Raw genomic sequence first — 18,845 nt, forward strand, 5'->3', positions numbered from 1 at the left:
TAATAGTAGTGTGCAGTAGAAGATCTAATTATTAGAAGGCCTGTATATCACATTCATATGATATATATATATATATATATATATATATATATATATATATATACTTTCCTGGGTCTTCGTGGATTAATACGTGCACACTAGCCACTGTTAACAAGTCCTACTAGTGTGCACTCCTAGTGAGTAGAGCGCAAATGCGCCAATCGGAACACCGCCAACGATTCCGCGTAGTCCCTTGCGAACTCTACGTAGCTGGACGGCTTTCACGAAAGGAGGTCACTAAGGCCGCTTCACAAATCACCGACAATGCCGCATCACCGATGGCTCCCTCCTCCCTATGTAGTGTACTAGATAGATCACAAACTGCATTTTTTTTATTTTTATTAAATTGTACACAAAAATCGTGCATTACGTCCTTGACTTTATGTTATTGCCTTTTCTGTTTAAACCAAACGTTCCGATCCAGCCTAACTGCCCTTTTAGATTCACCTTGCTGTGCCTGCATGTGCCCTATATAGTGACCGTTGAGCCATTTGAGACGCGGCCTGAAAAACCCGCGGCCAATCAGAGCCGCGTATACTCGACATCCCTACGCAAGTTACGGACCATTTCTAGCGTAGCTGTTAACCCGTAGACGCTGGACAGCGACGTATTACGTCTTCGTGAATACGCGTATACTCTGTTTAAGGATACCCCCCCCCTCTTCGCTTGGCTACGCGCTCGGTTTACGCGTTAGCTCACTAAAATAAGAAGAACGATTAATTTGGACTGTTTTCCAAATGGACTGATTAAGGTAAAACACTCTACTGCAGATCATATGATCGATACGGCCGGTTTCTGAAATGCAAACGTGAGGAAATGAGGATTAAAAGGCGGAGTGAAACATTTCAGTGGGTTAGCTAGCCTCACTAAGCTAACGCCGTTAGCCGCTTCAATGACCGAGCTGCTAGCCGTTAGCCACCGATGCTATTTGTTTAGCTAGCTCAACGCTAGCGGGCTTAATTCGCTTCTCACTAATTATTAAGACATAATTAACATTTCCAGCGAGCACAGGGCTCCTAGATCAGGCCGAGGACCTCTGCCTCTTCTTGCACAGCGAGCACAGACCTGCTGGGAAAGTGTCCATATATTTATGACCCGCTTATTTTCTATTAGTTTCAGAGCTGAAGAAGCAGCTAAGCTCGCTAAAGCTTCCCCCAGGACACAGGCCGAGCTAATTACCCTGATAAAGTCGAAATTAGCTGCTTATTAAAATCCTCCTATGTTTCATTTAACCCTGCTGATGCTGCTGGTCTTCACTGGTCCCTCAGGACGGGGCTGGCCTGTGCTGCGAAGTGGCCAGTTTAGCTGTCAAACCCCATGACAGATGTCCAAAAGTTTGTAGACACCTTCTCATCTAATGGGTGTTCATTCAACGTTTGTTGAGCCACATCCCTGCTCTGCTGTAAAGGCTTTACACTAGCTAGATTTGATGAAGATGATGATGATGATGATTGCATCCACATCATCCTCAGGAGAACAAGGTAGGTCAGGTACCAAAGGTGTTGGATGGAGCTCCATCACTGCAGCCCATCCCCAGCTCATCCTAAAGGTGTTGGATGGAGCTCCATCACTGCAGCCCATCCCCAGCTCATCCTAAAGGTGTTGGATGGAGCTCCATCACTGCAGCCCATCCCCAGCTCATCCACAGCTCATTCTAAAGGTGTTGGATGGAGCTCCATCACTGCAGCCCATCCCCAGCCCATCCCCAGCTCATCCTAAAGGTGTTGGATGGAGCTCCATCACTGCAGCCCATCCCCAGCCCATCCCCAGCTCATCCTAAAGGTGTTGGATGGAGCTCCATCACTGCAGCCCATCCCCAGCTCATCCCCAGCTCATCCTAAGGGTGTTGGATGGAGCTCCATCACTGCAGCCCATCCCCAGCTCATCCCCAGCTCATCCTAAAGGTGTTGGATGGAGCTCCATCACTGCAGCCCATCCCCAGCTCATCCCCAGCTCATCCTAAAGGTGTTGGATGGAGCTCCATCACTGCAGCCCATCCCCAGCCCATCCTAAAGGTGTTGGATGGAGCTCCATCACTGCAGCTCATCCCCAGCTCATCCTAAAGGTGTTGGATGGAGCTCCATCACTGCAGCCCATCCCCAGCTCATCCCCAGCTCATCCTAAAGGTGTTGGATGGAGCTCCATCACTGCAGCTCATCCCCAGCTCATCCTAAAGGTGTTGGATGGAGCTCCATCACTGCAGCCCATCCCCAGCTCATCCCCAGCTCATTCTAAAGGTGTTGGATGGAGCTCCATCACTGCAGCCCATCCCCAGCTCATCTCCAGCTCATCCTAAAGGTATTGGATGGAGCTCCAGAGAACTGCTGTGGAGCCTCACAGGACCCTGGAAGCAGTCGAGGGTTCGGAGCCTTGCTCAAGGCCTTCTCGGCCGTGGATGCCAGTGATGGGGATTAGACCAGCAACATTCAGACCCCTCTAGCCCACACTTTGCATTGGGCGCAGTGACCATAGGTGCCCCGGAGCGTCCCACTGACCCCACAGATCTATGGAAAGTCTGAGTCAGCGACAAGTGCATTGTAATGCAGCTTACAAGCTTGTCCGGATACTTTTGGACATGCAGTATACATAGTACTGTAGATCTAGCTGCGTTTGGAGATGCCAGCCCTGAGCTGCTTGTCAGTTATACAGAGTGGTTCACCGAGCTGCTGTGGCCTTTCTGTCGTACGTCTGAAAGGCCGGTCTCTTCTTTTAACAGGAGCATCCGAAGAGCCATGGCGCAGCAGCCCAACCTGTCCGAGCTCTCCTGCTGTCCTGGGGTTCGTTTAACCACCGAGCACGACTCCGGGTTGGAGGATGGAGATGACGTCTGCAGTGATCGTGGCAATAGCAGCCCAGCTCGGCCCCTGAGTCCACGTGGAGAGGAGGACGCCACCATCTTTGTGGCTTTTAAAGGAAATTTGGATGATGCTGACTTTCAGGAGAAGCTCGACACCATCCTGAGTGAGATGCCCCCGATGCTGTCACTGGGTGAGGGAGCTTTGGGTTGTTTTTGGTCTCGGATACACGTGTAGACACCCCTGGTCAATTAACAGGTGTTCTGCATCCAAGGTGGGACAGGGTACAACAGCTGTGGTTAGATTTTAGGTGTTATACATATACTTTCCATTTGGGAAATTCAGCAGATGGGTAGAGATAAGATAAGATAATCCTTTATTAGTCTCACAGTGGGGAAAATTCTCAGTGTCGCAGCAGAAAAGGGATAGCAAGACACTCGGATAGATAGATTACCTCTATATACACAATATAAATAATAGAAGTAAAAACAATAACAATATTATTTACAGGTGTGGATTTGTTCACTTAGAAACCTGCGTCCTAACAAATGTGTCCAAACTTTTGCCCACGACTGTACCTGTGTTCTCCGTCAATGTTGCATGGTGTATGTTTATTGCAGGTCCTGAGAGGCTGGCACCTCAGCGAGTGGAGCCATGGAACAGCGTGAGAGTCACCTTCAACATCCCCAGAGAAGCTGCCGAGCGACTCCGCCTCCTGGCTCAAAACAACCAGCAGCAGCTCCGGGACCTGGGGATCCTCTCAGTGCAGATAGAAGGTGCGCTGTTTACCAGCCTTTGTTTACAGTGGTGTTAAATAAAACCTGGAACACACATTTATTATTTCATTTTTTATATATTATATGAATTTAATTTAATTATGTGTTTTATTGACTGTATAAACCCACCGGTGATCTTACACGTGTCTTCTGAGTTGAATATGTGATGATGCAAACTGTATAATATTGATATTGATCTGAAATATGCATTAATTCTAGGTAAGATTTCGCTGTTTCTGTACTCCCCCTGCATGCAGCACCTCTCTGCACATTAATATTTTCATATTTTTAAAATATGCTCTCCAGCACAATATCATATCAAACAGTAAACCGTGTTTCAGACATAAGGCAGTGTATTTATAACTAAGGGAGCTTTGAGATGCATCTTCTGGCCGTCTGGGACACCTAGTTCGTATCCCCACTATCACACACATCACATGCAAACAGATTGCACAGATTGGACACAGCTAATTAAATGTATGTGTTTTAATACGGATGCACCAAAATGCTCTAAAATTCTGTCCGAAAAATGTTACTTTTGAACAAAGACTTGATAGCAAATGCAGTTTTTAACAATTTCATAAATTAAATAATTAAATAGCCTGTAGTATCTCTTTTTAAGAGAAAAGCAACAGTATAAAACTACAATTTAAAACATTTAGTGAACACCGAACATTTTTAGCATTTGACTTGTATAAGTATAAATCAAATTATCAACTTATAATAATAAATTCAGCAGATTCGTTTTGTAATTTATAGTTCTATTTAATATTCTTTAACACAGCCGACATGTTTGCTGCATCTACAGAGAGGGCCTCACTCCACCCTGGGTTACTTTCAGTCATCAAAATCCATATAGAATCACTGTTCTATATGAATTATTCATAAATTATTCAAATCCTTAAGTGCTTTTTTAATTATTATTTATTTTTGGCCATTTTTGGATGGATTTTATTATAATATGCATCCCTATTTTTTATATTCATAAAAAGACCTTTTGATCATTTTGAAGCTTCCGCTGAAATGCTTGCAATGTGTCTTTGTAGGTGAAGGACCCATTAATGTTGCAGTTGGGCAGAACCGAGGTCAAGAGGTCCGAGTGAACGGGCCCATGGTGGCACCAGGCCAGATGAGAATGGATGTTGGCTTTCCCATGCAACAAGGCCCTGGTAATTTCACACAGGTCCTGCACACATAGGGGGGCTCTTATTACAGGCCTTGTTCATTTTGCTCACTGTTTAGATGCTTGAGGGTCCTACATTTTAAAAGCTTGTTTAGAAACAGACACCAAAGTTTTGCTCATTATAATTGTGTAGTTATGTAAAGAGAGTGGTTTTGTTGAAGGTGGAATGCGAATGAACAACCCCTCTATGGTGCCCCCTGGACCGGGTATGGCTGCGCAGGGTATGGTGCCTGGCAGTAGTGGACAGATGCACCCAAGAGTGCCAAGGCCACCACAGACAGGTGAGCTTGTCAATAGCAGTTTCCCTTGTCACCTCTAACCACAAACGTGTTGGACAGAGCTTTTTTCAGTTTGTTTATGTGTCCGTCTGCTTTTTAGACTCTATGGATCCCATGCTATCAGGCCTAGCTTTGCAACAGCAGCAACAACTCCAGCATCCACAGGCTCCCCATGGCCCTCCCAACTCCATGGGCCCGCAAGGTCACCACATGCCGGGCATGCAAGCAAATCGGCAGCTCAATCCAGCAGCCTTGCAGCAACTTCAGCAACATCAGCAGCAGCAGCAGCATCAACAACAACAGCAAGCTCAGCTAGCTCAGTTAGGTGGTGCTCGAGCACCCTTCAACCCTTCTAACCAGATGCCTGGCCCTGCTGGCTGGAACTCCTTGCCTGCTCAGGGCTCAATGGGTCCAAATTGGAGAAAAGGTCCTCCTCCACAGGCACAAATGGGTCAGCGTCCTCCATCCTTGGCATCCGTGCAGACGCCGAACCATCCGCCGCCTCCATATCCTTTTGGAAGTCAGCAGGCTGGGCAGGTTTTCAATGCCATGGCTCAGCCACAATTGCAGCAACAGCAGCAGCCAGCAGGGGCAAACCAGTTTGCAGCCCCTCAGGCCCCCAAAGGTCTGCAGGGAGTGGCGGGAGTGGTGGGACCAAGGGCACCTCCTCCCCTACCTCCTGTGTCTGCTGCTCAGGGCAGCCTAGCAGCCAAGTCCCCTGGATCGTCATCCTCACCATTCCAGCAGGGCTCACCTGGAACGCCCCCGATGATCGGACAGGGCCAAGGTCAGCTAGGGCCACGTCCCACAACTCCGCAGGGTTTCCCACAGGGAGTTGGATCCCCAGGCAGGGCTGTGCTGGGCCAGCAGGGCAATGTTCAACCAGGCTTCATTGGCATGCCGCAGCATGGGCAGGTTCCGCAAGGCGGGATGGGAGGTAGGCTTTCTGTAGTTATGTGCGAAGGGTGCATGCCATCGCTTCTTGAGGTAGACGTTAAGGTCGATGGTGTACACTGACTTTGTCCTTTTCTGTTTTAAAGGTATACCGAAACGGATGCCGATGGGCTTTTCAAATGTTCCTGTGAGCCAGAACTTTGTGCAAGGACAGGTTACAGCTAGTGGAGCAGGAACCCCCACAGGCAGTGCCCCTCAGCTTCAGAATAGTCAAAGCATGGCACACCCAGGTACAGCGTTCGTATGCAATGTGTGATATTTGGACTTGGTGGTTAAAATCCAGACTGAATCCTGTTCCTATTTGTCGTAGGTGCTCAACCTTCAGTCTCGGCTCCAAACCACATGCAACCCAATTCCATTCAAACTGGTGGAATTGGCCATCACAGTGGAATGGCTCCCCAGCCTCCTGCCACTTCAGGTGGCGGTATGGGGCAGCCTCAGACAGGCCTACAGACGCAGATGATGGGCATTCAGTCCCAGCTTACAACTCAGCCTGCTGCCTCCTCTCAAGGTCAAATGGTGCAAGTTCAGGCAGGGGGGCAGACTGTCCTCTCCCGGCCCATGAATCAAGGGCAGAGAGGGATAACACCTCCTAAGCAGATGATGCCTCCACAAGGGCAAGGGATGATGCAAAGCCAGGGCCAGCTTGGTGGAGGACAAGGGCACCAAGCATTACTGCTGCAACAACAACAACAACAACAACAGCAGCAGCAGCAACCACAACAACAACAGCAGCAACAGCACCAACAACAGCAACAGCTTCAACAACAACAACAACAGCAGCAGCAGGTGGCATCACAGCAACAACAGCAAAATGTTATGATTGAACAGATGGTAGCCAGCCAGATGCAAGGTAACAAGCAGGCCTTTGGGCCCAAAGGCCAACCAGGAGTCATGCAGGGTCCCATGATGCGAGGTCCATCGCCTAATTTACAAGGCAACATGGTTCAGTTTCCGTCTCAGCAGCAAATGACTCCACAGCAACAGCAGCAAATCGCTCAGTTGCAGCAGCAGCAATTGCAGCAACAGCAGTTGCAGCAGCAGCAGCAGCTACAGCTGCAACATCAACAGCCACAACAACAGCAGTTACAACAGCAACAGCTACAACAACAGCATCAGCAAATGGCGCAGTCCCAACAGATCCCAATGAATGGTAATCCCAACCAAACATTAGGCATGCATGGCCCTCAGATGCGGCTTCCAGGACATCATTTGGTGCAGCAGCAGCTTCAGCAGCAGCAGCTTCAGCAGAAACAACAACAACAACAACAGCAGCAGCAGCAGCAACAACAACAGCAGCAGCAGCATCAACAACAACAACAACAACAGCAGCATCAACAACAACAGCAGCAGCAGCAACAACATGTGATGCAGCAGTTACAGCAGCAACAGCAGGCTGGCCAGCCACACCCACATCAGCTGGGAGATGGCAGTGGGAGCACAGGTGACCTCAGCCAACAGCAGATGCTTCCGGACATGCAGCAGCAAGGTATAATGGGAGGACCTCAACACATGCAGGTGGGCAATGGCCATTTCCCTGGTCATGGTATGCCCTTTAATCCTCAGTTTAGTGGCCAGATGCCAATGGGTGGACCCTGTGGGCAAGCTGGCGGTTTCCCAGTGAGTAAAGATGTAACTCTGACTAGCCCATTGTTAGTTAATCTTCTGCAGAGTGATATTTCTGCCGGCCAGTTTGGGCCAGGTGGAAAACAGGGAGCCGGCGGGGTTGGTGTTAACCAGGCAAAACCGAAAAAGAAGAAGCCACCTCGTAAGAAGAAACCCAAAGCAGGAGAAGGACAGCAGTCTGCTGAGGGGATGGGGTAAGTGCAGAGTGATCTATTGAGAAGCCGCAGCTAATCAAACATGACATCCTAATGCACAGTCAATCATGGTCTGTTCACATGTTCAATATTCCTATGATGTTTAGGTCAGAGCACTGTGAGGGCCATCCCAATACCTCCAGTTGTTTCTCTTTAGGTAGTTCATGGTGGTTTTGAGGTACACCTCAGGACCTCCTTGACTCCTTGAGCTTTTAATGGGTGATTACTTTTACATGCTGGGTTCCTTCACTCTCAAATCAATTGTCACGACTTCCCTTCCTGCAGTGGTCTAGATTCAGTTTCACAAGGAATGGACGACGTAGACTTGCCAGGACTCGGTACTGAGCAAGGAGTCGGCATGGATTCTTCCAGCTCCTCAAAACTCCCTGAATTCGCTAGCCGCCCAGGTGAGCGTCAGGAGCTTACACTTTCTTCCAAATTTGAAACCAGTTCAGCCTAGCCTACTAAGGTTTATTTGTGTGTACCTTAATCTATCCATAAATTGGATAGATTAAGCATCAATGCTTTGTCCTCATGGACTGGTTGCAAGTTGAGTTGGAGCAAGAATCTGGACTAAGCTATCTAAAATTTAATTGCATTTGTTAAGTCTTGTAAATATCTTATTTCTTCCACCTTAGGCTTCTCCGGCCAGTCAGGAGATCAAAGGGTATTGCAGCAAATGCCAATTCAGTTCATGGCACAACAGCAACAGCAGATGCAGCAAATGCAGCAGCAACAGTTGCAGCAGCAACAGTTACAGCATCAGCAAATGCATCAACAGCAGCAGCAACAGCAGCAGCAGCAACAACAACAAATGCAACAGCAGCAAATGCAACAGCAACAGATGCATATGCAGGGTATGCAGATTCCTGCAGGTCAAGCTGGAACACCACAAGGTTCGCAAGGACAACATCAGATTCATCCCCATCAGTTGCAGCTGCAACAGCAGCCACCACAGCATCTGCAGCAACAACAGCAGCAGCAGCAGCAGCAACAGCAGCAGCCACCGACATCACAACAACAACAACAACAACAACAACAGCAGCAGCAGCAACAACAACAACATATGATGATGATGCTTAAAATGCAACAGGAGCAAGCAAAGAATCGTCCTCCGCTCCAGCAAGGTGGACACCCCCAAAGAAGTCTCGTCAATCCTAACGATCCTGCACAGAGAATGCCCGTCTCACAACAGGGCAACATGCCGGTAATGATCAATCTTCAAGGCCATGGAGGTGTTCCTCCCTCTCCAGATAAAGCCAGAGGAATGCCCATCGTGAACTCTCAGTTGGGTGGCCCAGCAAGAAGGATGCCCCATCCAGATGTTGGGCAAGTGAACCCAGGAATGCCACCAGAGGAGACATCAGGAGCCCCTAACTTGCAAGACAGGGCGTCAATTGAAATGGCACCTCAATCAGGAAACGGCGGTCAGCAAAATATTGGCAGCCAAGGTCCTAATCCACACTTGTTGAAGTCTGTGCCTTCATCCATACCTCAGCAACCAGGAGCAAGTCCACAGCAACAGCCTCAACAAGTTCCACCAATGGCCAGCTCGCATAATCTTCACTTTCCCACTGCCCCTTCAACTTCCCAGAGCTCCCGCCCTAAGACACCAAACCGTGCCAGTCCCAGACCGTACCACCATCCGCTGACTCCAACCAACCGTCCGCCCAGCACCGAGCCTTCAGAGATTAATCTGTCTCCTGAGAGGCTGAATGCATCAATTGCTGGTCTTTTCCCCCCTAAGATTAACATCCCTCTGCCACCTCGGCAGCTTAATCAGAGTCGAGGTTTTGATCAGCAGGGTCTAAACCCAACCACTCTGAAAGCTATTGGACAGGCTCCACCAGGCCTTACTTCACTTACTAACAACAATACCTCTAGCGGCAATAATAATAATAATAATGTCCAGCAGGGTTTTACACCAGGTAGTAGCACGGCAAGTACAGGGGTGAAGCAAGAAAAACAGCCTGGTGCGGTACAGGCGAAACGGGCTAGTCCCAGTAATAGTCGGCGCTCTAGCCCTGCCTCAAATAGGAAAGCTGCCACTCCAAGCCCAGGGAGGCAGAAGGGCACTAAGAACTCTCTAACCTCTCCTTCACATCAGCAGCAAATGGCAAGTTCCCAAGCTGTAATGGCCGGTTCTTCAGTGCTGTCAAGTCCCACGGCATCTATGCCATCTGCCGGGACCCTAGATCCCCAGCAGAGTCTGAATCCTCTACCAACTCTACCAAGTAATCCGGAGCCGATGAGGGATAGCCAGATGCAGGCACCACAACCAGAGCAGCGTCAAACAGTACAGGCACCAAGAGAGCCATTTGCTCACAGAATGGCAAGTCCACGGGTGCCGTCTCAGGAGCCAAAAGGTCAAGAGGCCGGTGGTGCACTTGAGCAACCATCTGAGGAGGTGCATCAGCCTCAGAATACGGCACAACAAGAACCTGGCTCTGTAGTTTCTCCAGCTTTCAGAGATGCCCCAACATCCCTCAATCAGTTGCTGGACAATACAAACCTACCATCCTTGCCCATGAAACCACCCAAGGTCACGCCCCCAGCGGGTGGAGATCTGTTGCCAAAAGGGAGCCCTCGACCTTCAGTGGATCAAGAAAGTCAGCGTAACCCTGGCACCCCACTAAACACAGAGAGCGGGCTTCCTTCATTGCCTGGGAACGAACCTGAGCAGAAACCCAAGGTCGGGTCAATGCCGAGCCCAAACTTGGTTTCGAGTAGCAGTGCAAACCTTCAGTCATCTTGCGCTGTGTCAAGTATCAGTTCAGGTCCAGCTTTACTTTCTAGCACCACTTCAACTGCTGGCTTGCATCCCAGTTCTTCTGCGAGCCCAAATCCCAACACTAAACCCATTGCCAGTATGTCACAAACGGTCTTGCAGCGACCCACCTCGTCAGGACCTACTCCGCCAAATCAGATAACGGTCTTTGTGACCTCCAATGCCATAAGTTCTGCTGCTAGCACTGTATCTGCTGTACCCCCTAACATCGTCTCTACTGTCCTTGCAGTCCCCAGCAAAAACATAAGACCTCCAGAGGTGCGCCAGTCCGCCTCCACTCAGAATCGCCCTCAGTTTATCACAACGCCCGTGTTCATCAACCCTATTTTCCAAGTCCCTGCTTCCTCTGTACCGTCGAGCACTAACGTGGTGTCTCAGCCCGTCACTATGGTAGGGCCCATACAAATGTCTGCAAATATTCAGCTCACCCACGCTCCCGTTTCAGCTGCAGCTGCAGTTTCTGCGTCTGCGTCCGCTTCGATGGCTACACATTCTCCTGCTGTAAGCATAGCCACTAGTCAGCCGGGTCGTACCATGATTGGACAGATTCAAGTGCAAGTGCCAGCAAGTCAGGCTTCCCCTGCAAGTACTACGCTGCCACCTCCACAGCCAAGCCCTGCTGCAGCTCCCAAGCAGGACAACGGTTCAGATGCTTCAAAATCGAGTCCTGTTGGACAACCATCTCTCCAGCCTAGTTCATCCCCATGTACATCCCCACCTTTTCAGCAGCCTCTCCACCAGGCTTCTCCACCTGCCTGCTCTAGTCCAGGAGTTACTGGATCTGTTGCCCGTAGGAGTCCCCTCTCGCCGCCGGCTGCCGTCAAGAACAGCAGTCCGCTCCAGCCTGTCTTGAACAAAGCTGACGGACATAGTATAAGCCAGGCGGGGAAAACCGTAGACGTTGCGCCACCTCAAGGGAACCCTCGCGTGATTACAAATGACATGCTTTCCAGTTCCCAGCCCTCTTCCGCACCTGTCTCAGCTGCGCCAGCAGCACCTCAGCCATTAGCACCACTACCCCCGGTTTCCTCCTCTGCACCTGCACCGGTTCCTACACCAGTTTCCTCCTCTAGCCCTGCAACTAACCCTCCTGCAGCCACCCCCAGTCCCACCGTAGTACCTCTGGCCAGTCCTGTTACCAGTTCCCCATCCACTACCATGCCTGCGCCATCGCTTCCTCCCCCTGCTTCTGTCCCAGTAGTGTCGTCGTCATCACCGCTCCCAGCTGTGGAACAGCAGCCTAGTACAGGAATGGAGACTGGCTTGCCCGGTCCAGCACAAACTGGGCAACCTGCTGCAGATGCCTCTGGGAGTCTCTCAGGTATTTCACTCTACCTGCCCATGTTCAGCTAACCGAGAAGGGCTTTAGTATGGTTCACTGCATGCTCTGTTTTCTCTGGTTAATGATGGTGTGTTTCTAATCTCTCAGCAGCTCAGCCAGATGTCGCACAGGAGGAACAGCGTTTGGGTGACCAACCTGGTAATGAGCCTGTCCTATATCTCCGTACTCTTGCAGCTTATATTTCTTTAATTGGATATTAGACCAACTAGGGCTGCACGGTATATCGTTTCAGCATCGTCATTGCAATGTGCACATGCACAGTAGTCACATTGCAGCATGTGCAGGGTCACGTAGAGGTGCACCGATACGATATTAGGATCGGATATCGGGGCCGATATTAACTAAATTAGCTGGATTGGGTATCGGATAATTAGGCCGATCCATGAAACCGATCTTTTCACTTTAATTGGTCGGTGTTGGAGAGACTTCACTATATGTTTCCATGTTTGCAGTTTTTGATTACTGCTTGTAAGTTACTTTAATTTATTCTCAGGTTCAGCTGCTAGATTTTATTGTTAATTACTGTAAAAAACAATTATTTATAACATTATTAATTTAACATTAATTATTTATAACAAAATTGTTTATAACATTATTTTTTAATGTTAGAAAAATAAGATTGATTCCTGTTTGTGTGTTTGATGAAGTGAAGCTACTTATTTTCAGTTTTGGCTGTGAAATGATAAAAAAAATAATAATAATCACGATTAATCTCAGAATTTTATATAGTTAATTGCGATTAATCGCATTTTTAAAAATCTGTGTAAATGTTATAGAAAATTGTTAAGTCTGTCTATCTATACCAGGTAGGCGTCTGGCAGCTGCTTTCATATTCCTTGCACTAAACATCTGTTTGATGTTCCACTGCTTTGCCACATCCATAAAATGTTCAGCACAGGTCGCCGCACGATGACCGTACATGACCGGTCACATTAAAGCATGTGAATGAAGTCGCCACTCTTTATCTATATAATGAGCTGTAACTCGTTACCTATTGCTGTCCAATAATCACTCGTAGGAACAATATTAGTGGCTGTGTTCCGAATCCTGAGCTAGTTTTCCCTCTCCGGTTCATATACCTCGTGAATCCTGTTGACGTTCGGTTTTTCAGGCGGGACGATGGCTAAACTCTGCCTGACGGCCTTTGTTTTGTCCATTGAGCCGTCCTGAAATTAAACTTCCCGACCATTCTCCATCACTCCATCGTTTACCTGCTCCCCTACTCAAGTCTCAACATGAACTACAGATGACTCGCAGGGCCAAATAGAATTTGCGTCAATGCGATTATTATCGACAGCCCTAATTTTCATATATTTTAAGAAGTTTGAATCCTTTTTTTATTTTGGATTTTGATGCTGCATCAAGCTCCTGCACGATTGTTTGTTTTAGTGACAAAGAAATAGCAGTTTAGTACATTTATATCTGTGTGTTAATTTGTTATATTTTGTTTTAAAAAGTTAGTAAAGTAATGTTTAAGTCAATCCTGATGCCGTAAGTCTCTCTCTCCCACATGGTGAGGTGTACGGTTTATTACTTCAACAGTGGTATTGGATCGGTATGCAAAGTTTATGTATCTGTATCGGTATCGATAAAAAGCCGGATCGGTGCATCCCTAGTGTCACGCAAGGCGGATTAAACCATATACATCATGCATCATCAACTTGATTGATTAAAAAAAATAATAATAAAATAAAAATCCTCTGATCTGCATTATTAATTATGATCTGTTGGATCATTGACTTAAGGGTAAATCCAGTTTTTGTTTGTTTGTTTTTATACATTTTTCACCCAAATTTGGACCGCCAATTGCCCCCTCCTATGCTTGCACAGTCAAGCTGCTCATTTTTTTGAACCTCTACCAATGCAACGCCCCCGGACTCCGCCAGTGACCGCCAGCCCTCTCTCCAGCCTGTTCCCCTGATCCTCTGATTATAGTGACAGCGATTGGTCCGCTGGACCACCCATGGCCCCCGAATCCAGTATTTTTTTTATATCCTAATTAGTGCAGATCTAATCTGCAAACTTTAACTTGTTAATCTTTTATTAATGCAAATAAATCATCTTGCATAGTATCAAGTTTGGCCCCAACTTCCTCCTGTGGGTCTCTCTCTTTACAGAGCCTAGTGACGTATTAGCGCTTTTAGCTAACAGTGACGCTACTCTCATTTTTTTCACACACACACACACACACACTGCTGCTCCTCTCTTAGCTCTTCGCATAATCCAGCCCAATGACTGATCATCCTTTTTTCTCCATTAGCGCTTCGTCGTGTTCACGGCTGAAAAAAAACAAAAAAAACTGGATCCCTTGAGACAATTTATTAGGCACATTATTTATTTATTTATTTATTTATTTATTTATTTATTCTCCTGCCCAAAAATGTAAGCTAGCATTTTAACTTGTGATTAATCAGAATTAATTACAGATTATTAATATAAACTGTTTAGTAGATTGACCCCAGTCAGTGCAGAGCGCTAAAATATTTTTAGTATCGTGCAGCCCTGATACCACCCAGATAGACCACAGATCAAGCCCATGGTTTAGTTTAGCTCTGACTGTATGGTGTCTCAAGCCACTAATCTGTGTTGTGTTCCCTTTAAGGAGAGGCAGCTCCCTCTGTGGCAGAGCAGGGGTAAGACAAAATCCAGTTCATTGAGTTGAATATTACAGTTTGTAAGGTGTTAACCTTCCATTGTCATGTCCATTATGTGTGTCTGTTGTGCAATAGCAATCACATTTCACATTTGAGTTTTTATGTCTAATATCAAATCCCTTTTTTGTAATTGTTGTCATTATTATTATTATTTTATTTTTTACATTATTTAATTTTGAATTAACCTACTACTCACTTTGATTGGCTTAGTGGTATGAGCTGATTTCATGGGAATCACTAACGTTGGCGTCTCGATCATTGAGAGAATTTTCTGACCAAATCATAACTCAAATTTGGGGAATGAAGGAAAAGAAACATTGTTGTTCAGCGTCAAAGCAGTTTACCGCTGTTTTTCCACTTCTATGACAGATGGGCAAAGAAAAGAAAGACGCCCGTCGACTTAGTCCCAAGGTATGTATATACCAGACCTGTAGATTCCCTGCACGGGTGTGTGCATGGGGCAGCGTGACCAGTTTAGTAAAAATGTGGTCGTGAAAAGGACGGACGTGATCTGTGGTAGATGAGGAAAAACAGCAAACGGCAGTTCCTCAGTTGTAAAGAGGTCCATAGCTCTGGCGTAACCCTGTCAGAGGACCGTTCACACTGATGATGAGATGGAGCTTGGCTGTGATACCTGAGAGAGACCTGGAATGTACCACACAAGCATTTACAAAGCATAACTGTACCTAAACACCTGCTTGTTTGATAGCTCTTCCACAAATTCGCCCATTGCGTATGTGTTGCCCCTTGCCCCACAACTGTCTGATCTTTCAGGGATACAAGGGCCACCGCCGAGAAGGCGAAAGGCCCCAGTCGACGGAGCTCTCGGGCAGAGAAGGACCCTGAGGAGGAGATGTCTGACAACGGTCAGAGAAAAAGGGCAGTCAGACCTGGGTCAGCATCTTCCAACGCAGGGAAAGCTGCAGGTAAGCATGGAGGTAGATGGTCCAAACATGGTGCAGCTGAAGCTGCGTTTGTTGTTTTTGGTTTCCTCAGACCTACTAAACCTTTTTACAGTGCAGTTCAGATTCATTCGGATAGAACTTTTTTTCTTTGTGGTGACAAATTAGTCGCAAAACAGCTTTAGAGATCCAGGCCTGAGCCTGAGCCTCTCTTAAGCAAAAAAAATCCTCAAACTGGGTTGAAGAAGACTCAAAAGGAACCAGGACTCAAAAGGGGAACCCATCCTCCTCTGGTCTACAACAAGGCTGGTTGTCACCATGATCGCTGGTTCGAATCCCTGTCATGCTGCTAGTTATTGAGAGCACAAAAGCACATCTACCTGGGGTGGGTAGATGGCACTCTTCCCCCACATCGCTTTGTTGCTATGCAGTATCTAGAACAGTGGAAATGAATCGACGTGAGGACCCACAGCAGGGTGGTGGAGAGCCGGGTTGAGCAGTACCAGGACTGAACAGTCGTAATAGAAGATCTAAGCACATGGGAAAGTGAGAGAAGGAGGAACAGGGTTTAGGGGGATTATGGCAAATATTGGCGATGTAACACAGTGGGAGAGCCCGAACCAGGGGGTAGGCAGGCAGCAGCACCCAACTGTGAAATCTGCACACTTCTGAAAAGTTTGTGGATGTCACACTTTAATGGGAATCGTATGATTCTTTGTGGAAATTTAAGAAATATTGTAAATATAAACACTAGAAAAATGCCACAGAAAAGAATTTTAATTCTTTCAAGATTTTATTTTATAGAGATAATTCCTTCTGATATTAGATCAGCTTCCTTTATTTAAAAATACAGTCATCAGTGCAAGACTAAAGTTTGCCTAAAGGTCCAGAACATCTGGAACAGCAGGGAATTCCCCCTGGCAGACCTCCCATTAAAACCAAGCTTCTGATGATGGATGCTGTACATTTACATCAACCGTGGGGCGAGATCTACCTGCTAGGGGATGTCCTGATCTGGCCATGTTGGTCAGCTGTTCCACTTGTAGATGATTTAGTGGACAGTGGAACAGCGGCTGATCTCTAACTGTTCTGAGATCTGTTTAAACCCCTTCCATCTGCAGACTCCTCTACAACATCTCCACCCTTCTTTCTGGAGGCCTCTTCGAGAGAGAGCTCTCTGGATCTGGCCATGATGGTGATCATCTTCACCCCTCACTCACTTCAACCATCAATCCAGATCAGACCAGACTAAATGTCTGAGGTTTAAATAAGACCTCAGACTCCTCCAGAATAATCCTCTCCAACCATGTTCTGATCATCTGCAGCTGCTTCTGATTCTCTACACATCTGAAGGAGTGATAAATGTTGGGTGTGGTTCATTTAGTTAGATGGCCTCCATCTCTCAGTGCTGATCACATGTAGATCAGATCTCCAGATCTCTTTAAATATGTTCAGAAACACAAAGGTTTGTTTGTTTGGTGTTTTTTTGTCACGCGTCTGTTCTCAAACTTCCTGTTCTCTTGTTTACAGAATCGAACACTGGTGCCAGTCCCACCCAGGCAAAGCGAAGGAAGTCTAAGTGATCATGAAGCTGAACACACACCTGTGAATTGTACATTAGCTTTTCTTATTTGAACTGTTTTATCTGCTGTTTCTCCTGTTAATCATGTGCGTGTGATAACCATGTACAGATACCTGTTTTTAAAAAGAAATTAATGATGTTTTTGTCCCCTGCTACTAAAGTGATATCCTATTTAGAACCGTGTGTATGACGTGTGTAAGGTGTGTGTGTGTGTGTGTGTGTCATGTTTTTATTATATGCTGGATTAATCATGAACCCTGATAACAGAATAATCACGTTGATTGATTGTATAATAATGTTGCAGAATCTGATTAAATTTTCTACTTCTCTCGTCTCTTTACATGGAGCAGTAACTGAGTGCACACGCCTCCTTCCCTTCTATGACTTGAGTAAATTTGGTTTCCGTGTGATCGACCCTGTTCTTCTCTTCTTTCCTTTTTTATGGGCAGCTAAATATTTTTCTGTACACCCCCCCAAACCCCCACCCCTTCTCCCACCCTGTCCAACAGACGGAAATCCCAAATATGATCCTGAAATTGAAATTGAATAATAAAAGCTTGATTTCACAAGCAGTCGCTTCTTTCACGCCTGATGACACCTGGAGATGAGTGGTTTTGTTTTTTCTTACATGCATACACACTTCTTAGTGGCGCATATATATATATTTATATATTTATATATTTATTCTGATAGGATGTAAAGAATAGCAGCCAGCTGGAGAAAAGTGCAAAGGGAGTTGCAGGTACGCTACATGTCCAGATGTTTGTGGACACCCCTTCTAATAAATGCATTCAGCTCCGTTAAATTGCATGGTTGCTGACACAGATGTGCAAAAGCACGCATACAGCTTCTATAGTCCCTGTAGAGAAGTACTGTGGGCTAGTAGAGGGGTATAAAGCCCCCCAGCATTGAGCTGTGGAGCAGTGGAGGAACTGTGGGAGGCGGTGAGGGATATGGGGATCATCATCCAACATCCTGACCTCATTAATGCTCTTGTCGCTGAATACTATCAAATCCTCACAGCAATGCTTCTCCGAAATCTAGTAGAAAGTATTCTTCACTGGACAGTAGAGACAGAGGGCAGGGAAACAAGAGTTCAGGTCCCTACAAAGGGCTTTTTACACTTTTATTGGGAACAGGGTTCCCTACTTAGGGCATACTACATAGGGAAACCGTTCCCTACATAGGGCACTATTATTGGGAACAGGGTTCCCTAAAATCCAAGTCACAACATAGGGTGCCATTATAGAGAACAGAGATCCCTACTTAGGACATTCTACATAGGGAAACTGAGTTCCCTACATAGGGCATACTACATAGGGCACTGTTATTGGGAACAGAGTTCCCTAAAACCCAGGTCACTACATAGGGCACTATTATTGGGAACAGGGTTCCCTATAATCCAGGTCACTACATAACGCTACATATTAGTGCCCTATGTAGTGAGGACAGTGAATAGGGCACAGTTTGGAACACAGCGTTACACTTCTGCTAACGTCAGCATAGTATAGTGAACGAACCCGTACAGCAGGCTCGGTGGGCGTGGTCTCCGGTGCTTAATTGGTGGTCCAATCAGGTGATGGCGGTTAAGTTTAATAAGATCTGTGGCCGGAAGAGAAGAGACTTCCTCCTTTATCTTCGCTTTGTTTTGAGGCTCGTCGGTCGTTTGAAGGCTGTGATGATGCAGAAGATCTGAAAGATCTGAAAGATCTGAAGGGTCAGTTTCACCAAG

General features: G+C 46.8%; 1 protein-coding gene across 4 annotated transcripts; it reads left to right on the top strand.

Annotated features, from left to right (window-relative positions):
• The first annotated feature begins 697 nt into the window (after positions 1-697).
• On the top strand, positions 698-17,444 carry ncoa6 (nuclear receptor coactivator 6). 4 transcript variants are annotated; one of them, XM_072696372.1, is made up of 16 exons: positions 698-790; positions 2,756-3,027; positions 3,455-3,610; positions 4,657-4,779; positions 4,955-5,074; positions 5,172-6,008; positions 6,112-6,255; positions 6,336-7,514; positions 7,683-7,845; positions 8,131-8,252; positions 8,484-11,954; positions 12,063-12,113; positions 14,578-14,608; positions 14,999-15,040; positions 15,404-15,555; positions 17,062-17,444. In XM_072696372.1, the coding sequence occupies exons 2-16, from the start codon at positions 2,772-2,774 to the stop codon at positions 17,112-17,114; spliced, it is 6,900 nt and encodes a 2,299-aa protein (XP_072552473.1). In that variant the 5' UTR covers positions 698-790; positions 2,756-2,771; the 3' UTR covers positions 17,115-17,444. The 4 variants fall into 4 exon arrangements, with proteins under 4 accessions (XP_072552473.1, XP_072552470.1, XP_072552471.1 ...); XM_072696369.1 differs by having other exon boundaries at positions 6,336-7,845; XM_072696370.1 differs by having other exon boundaries at positions 6,336-7,845; positions 12,066-12,113.
• Positions 17,445-18,845: the final 1,401 nt, after the last annotated feature.

The sequence above is a fragment of the Salminus brasiliensis genome, chromosome 14, assembly GCF_030463535.1.
Source record: "Salminus brasiliensis chromosome 14, fSalBra1.hap2, whole genome shotgun sequence".
Taxonomy (NCBI): Eukaryota; Metazoa; Chordata; class Actinopteri; order Characiformes; family Bryconidae; genus Salminus; species Salminus brasiliensis.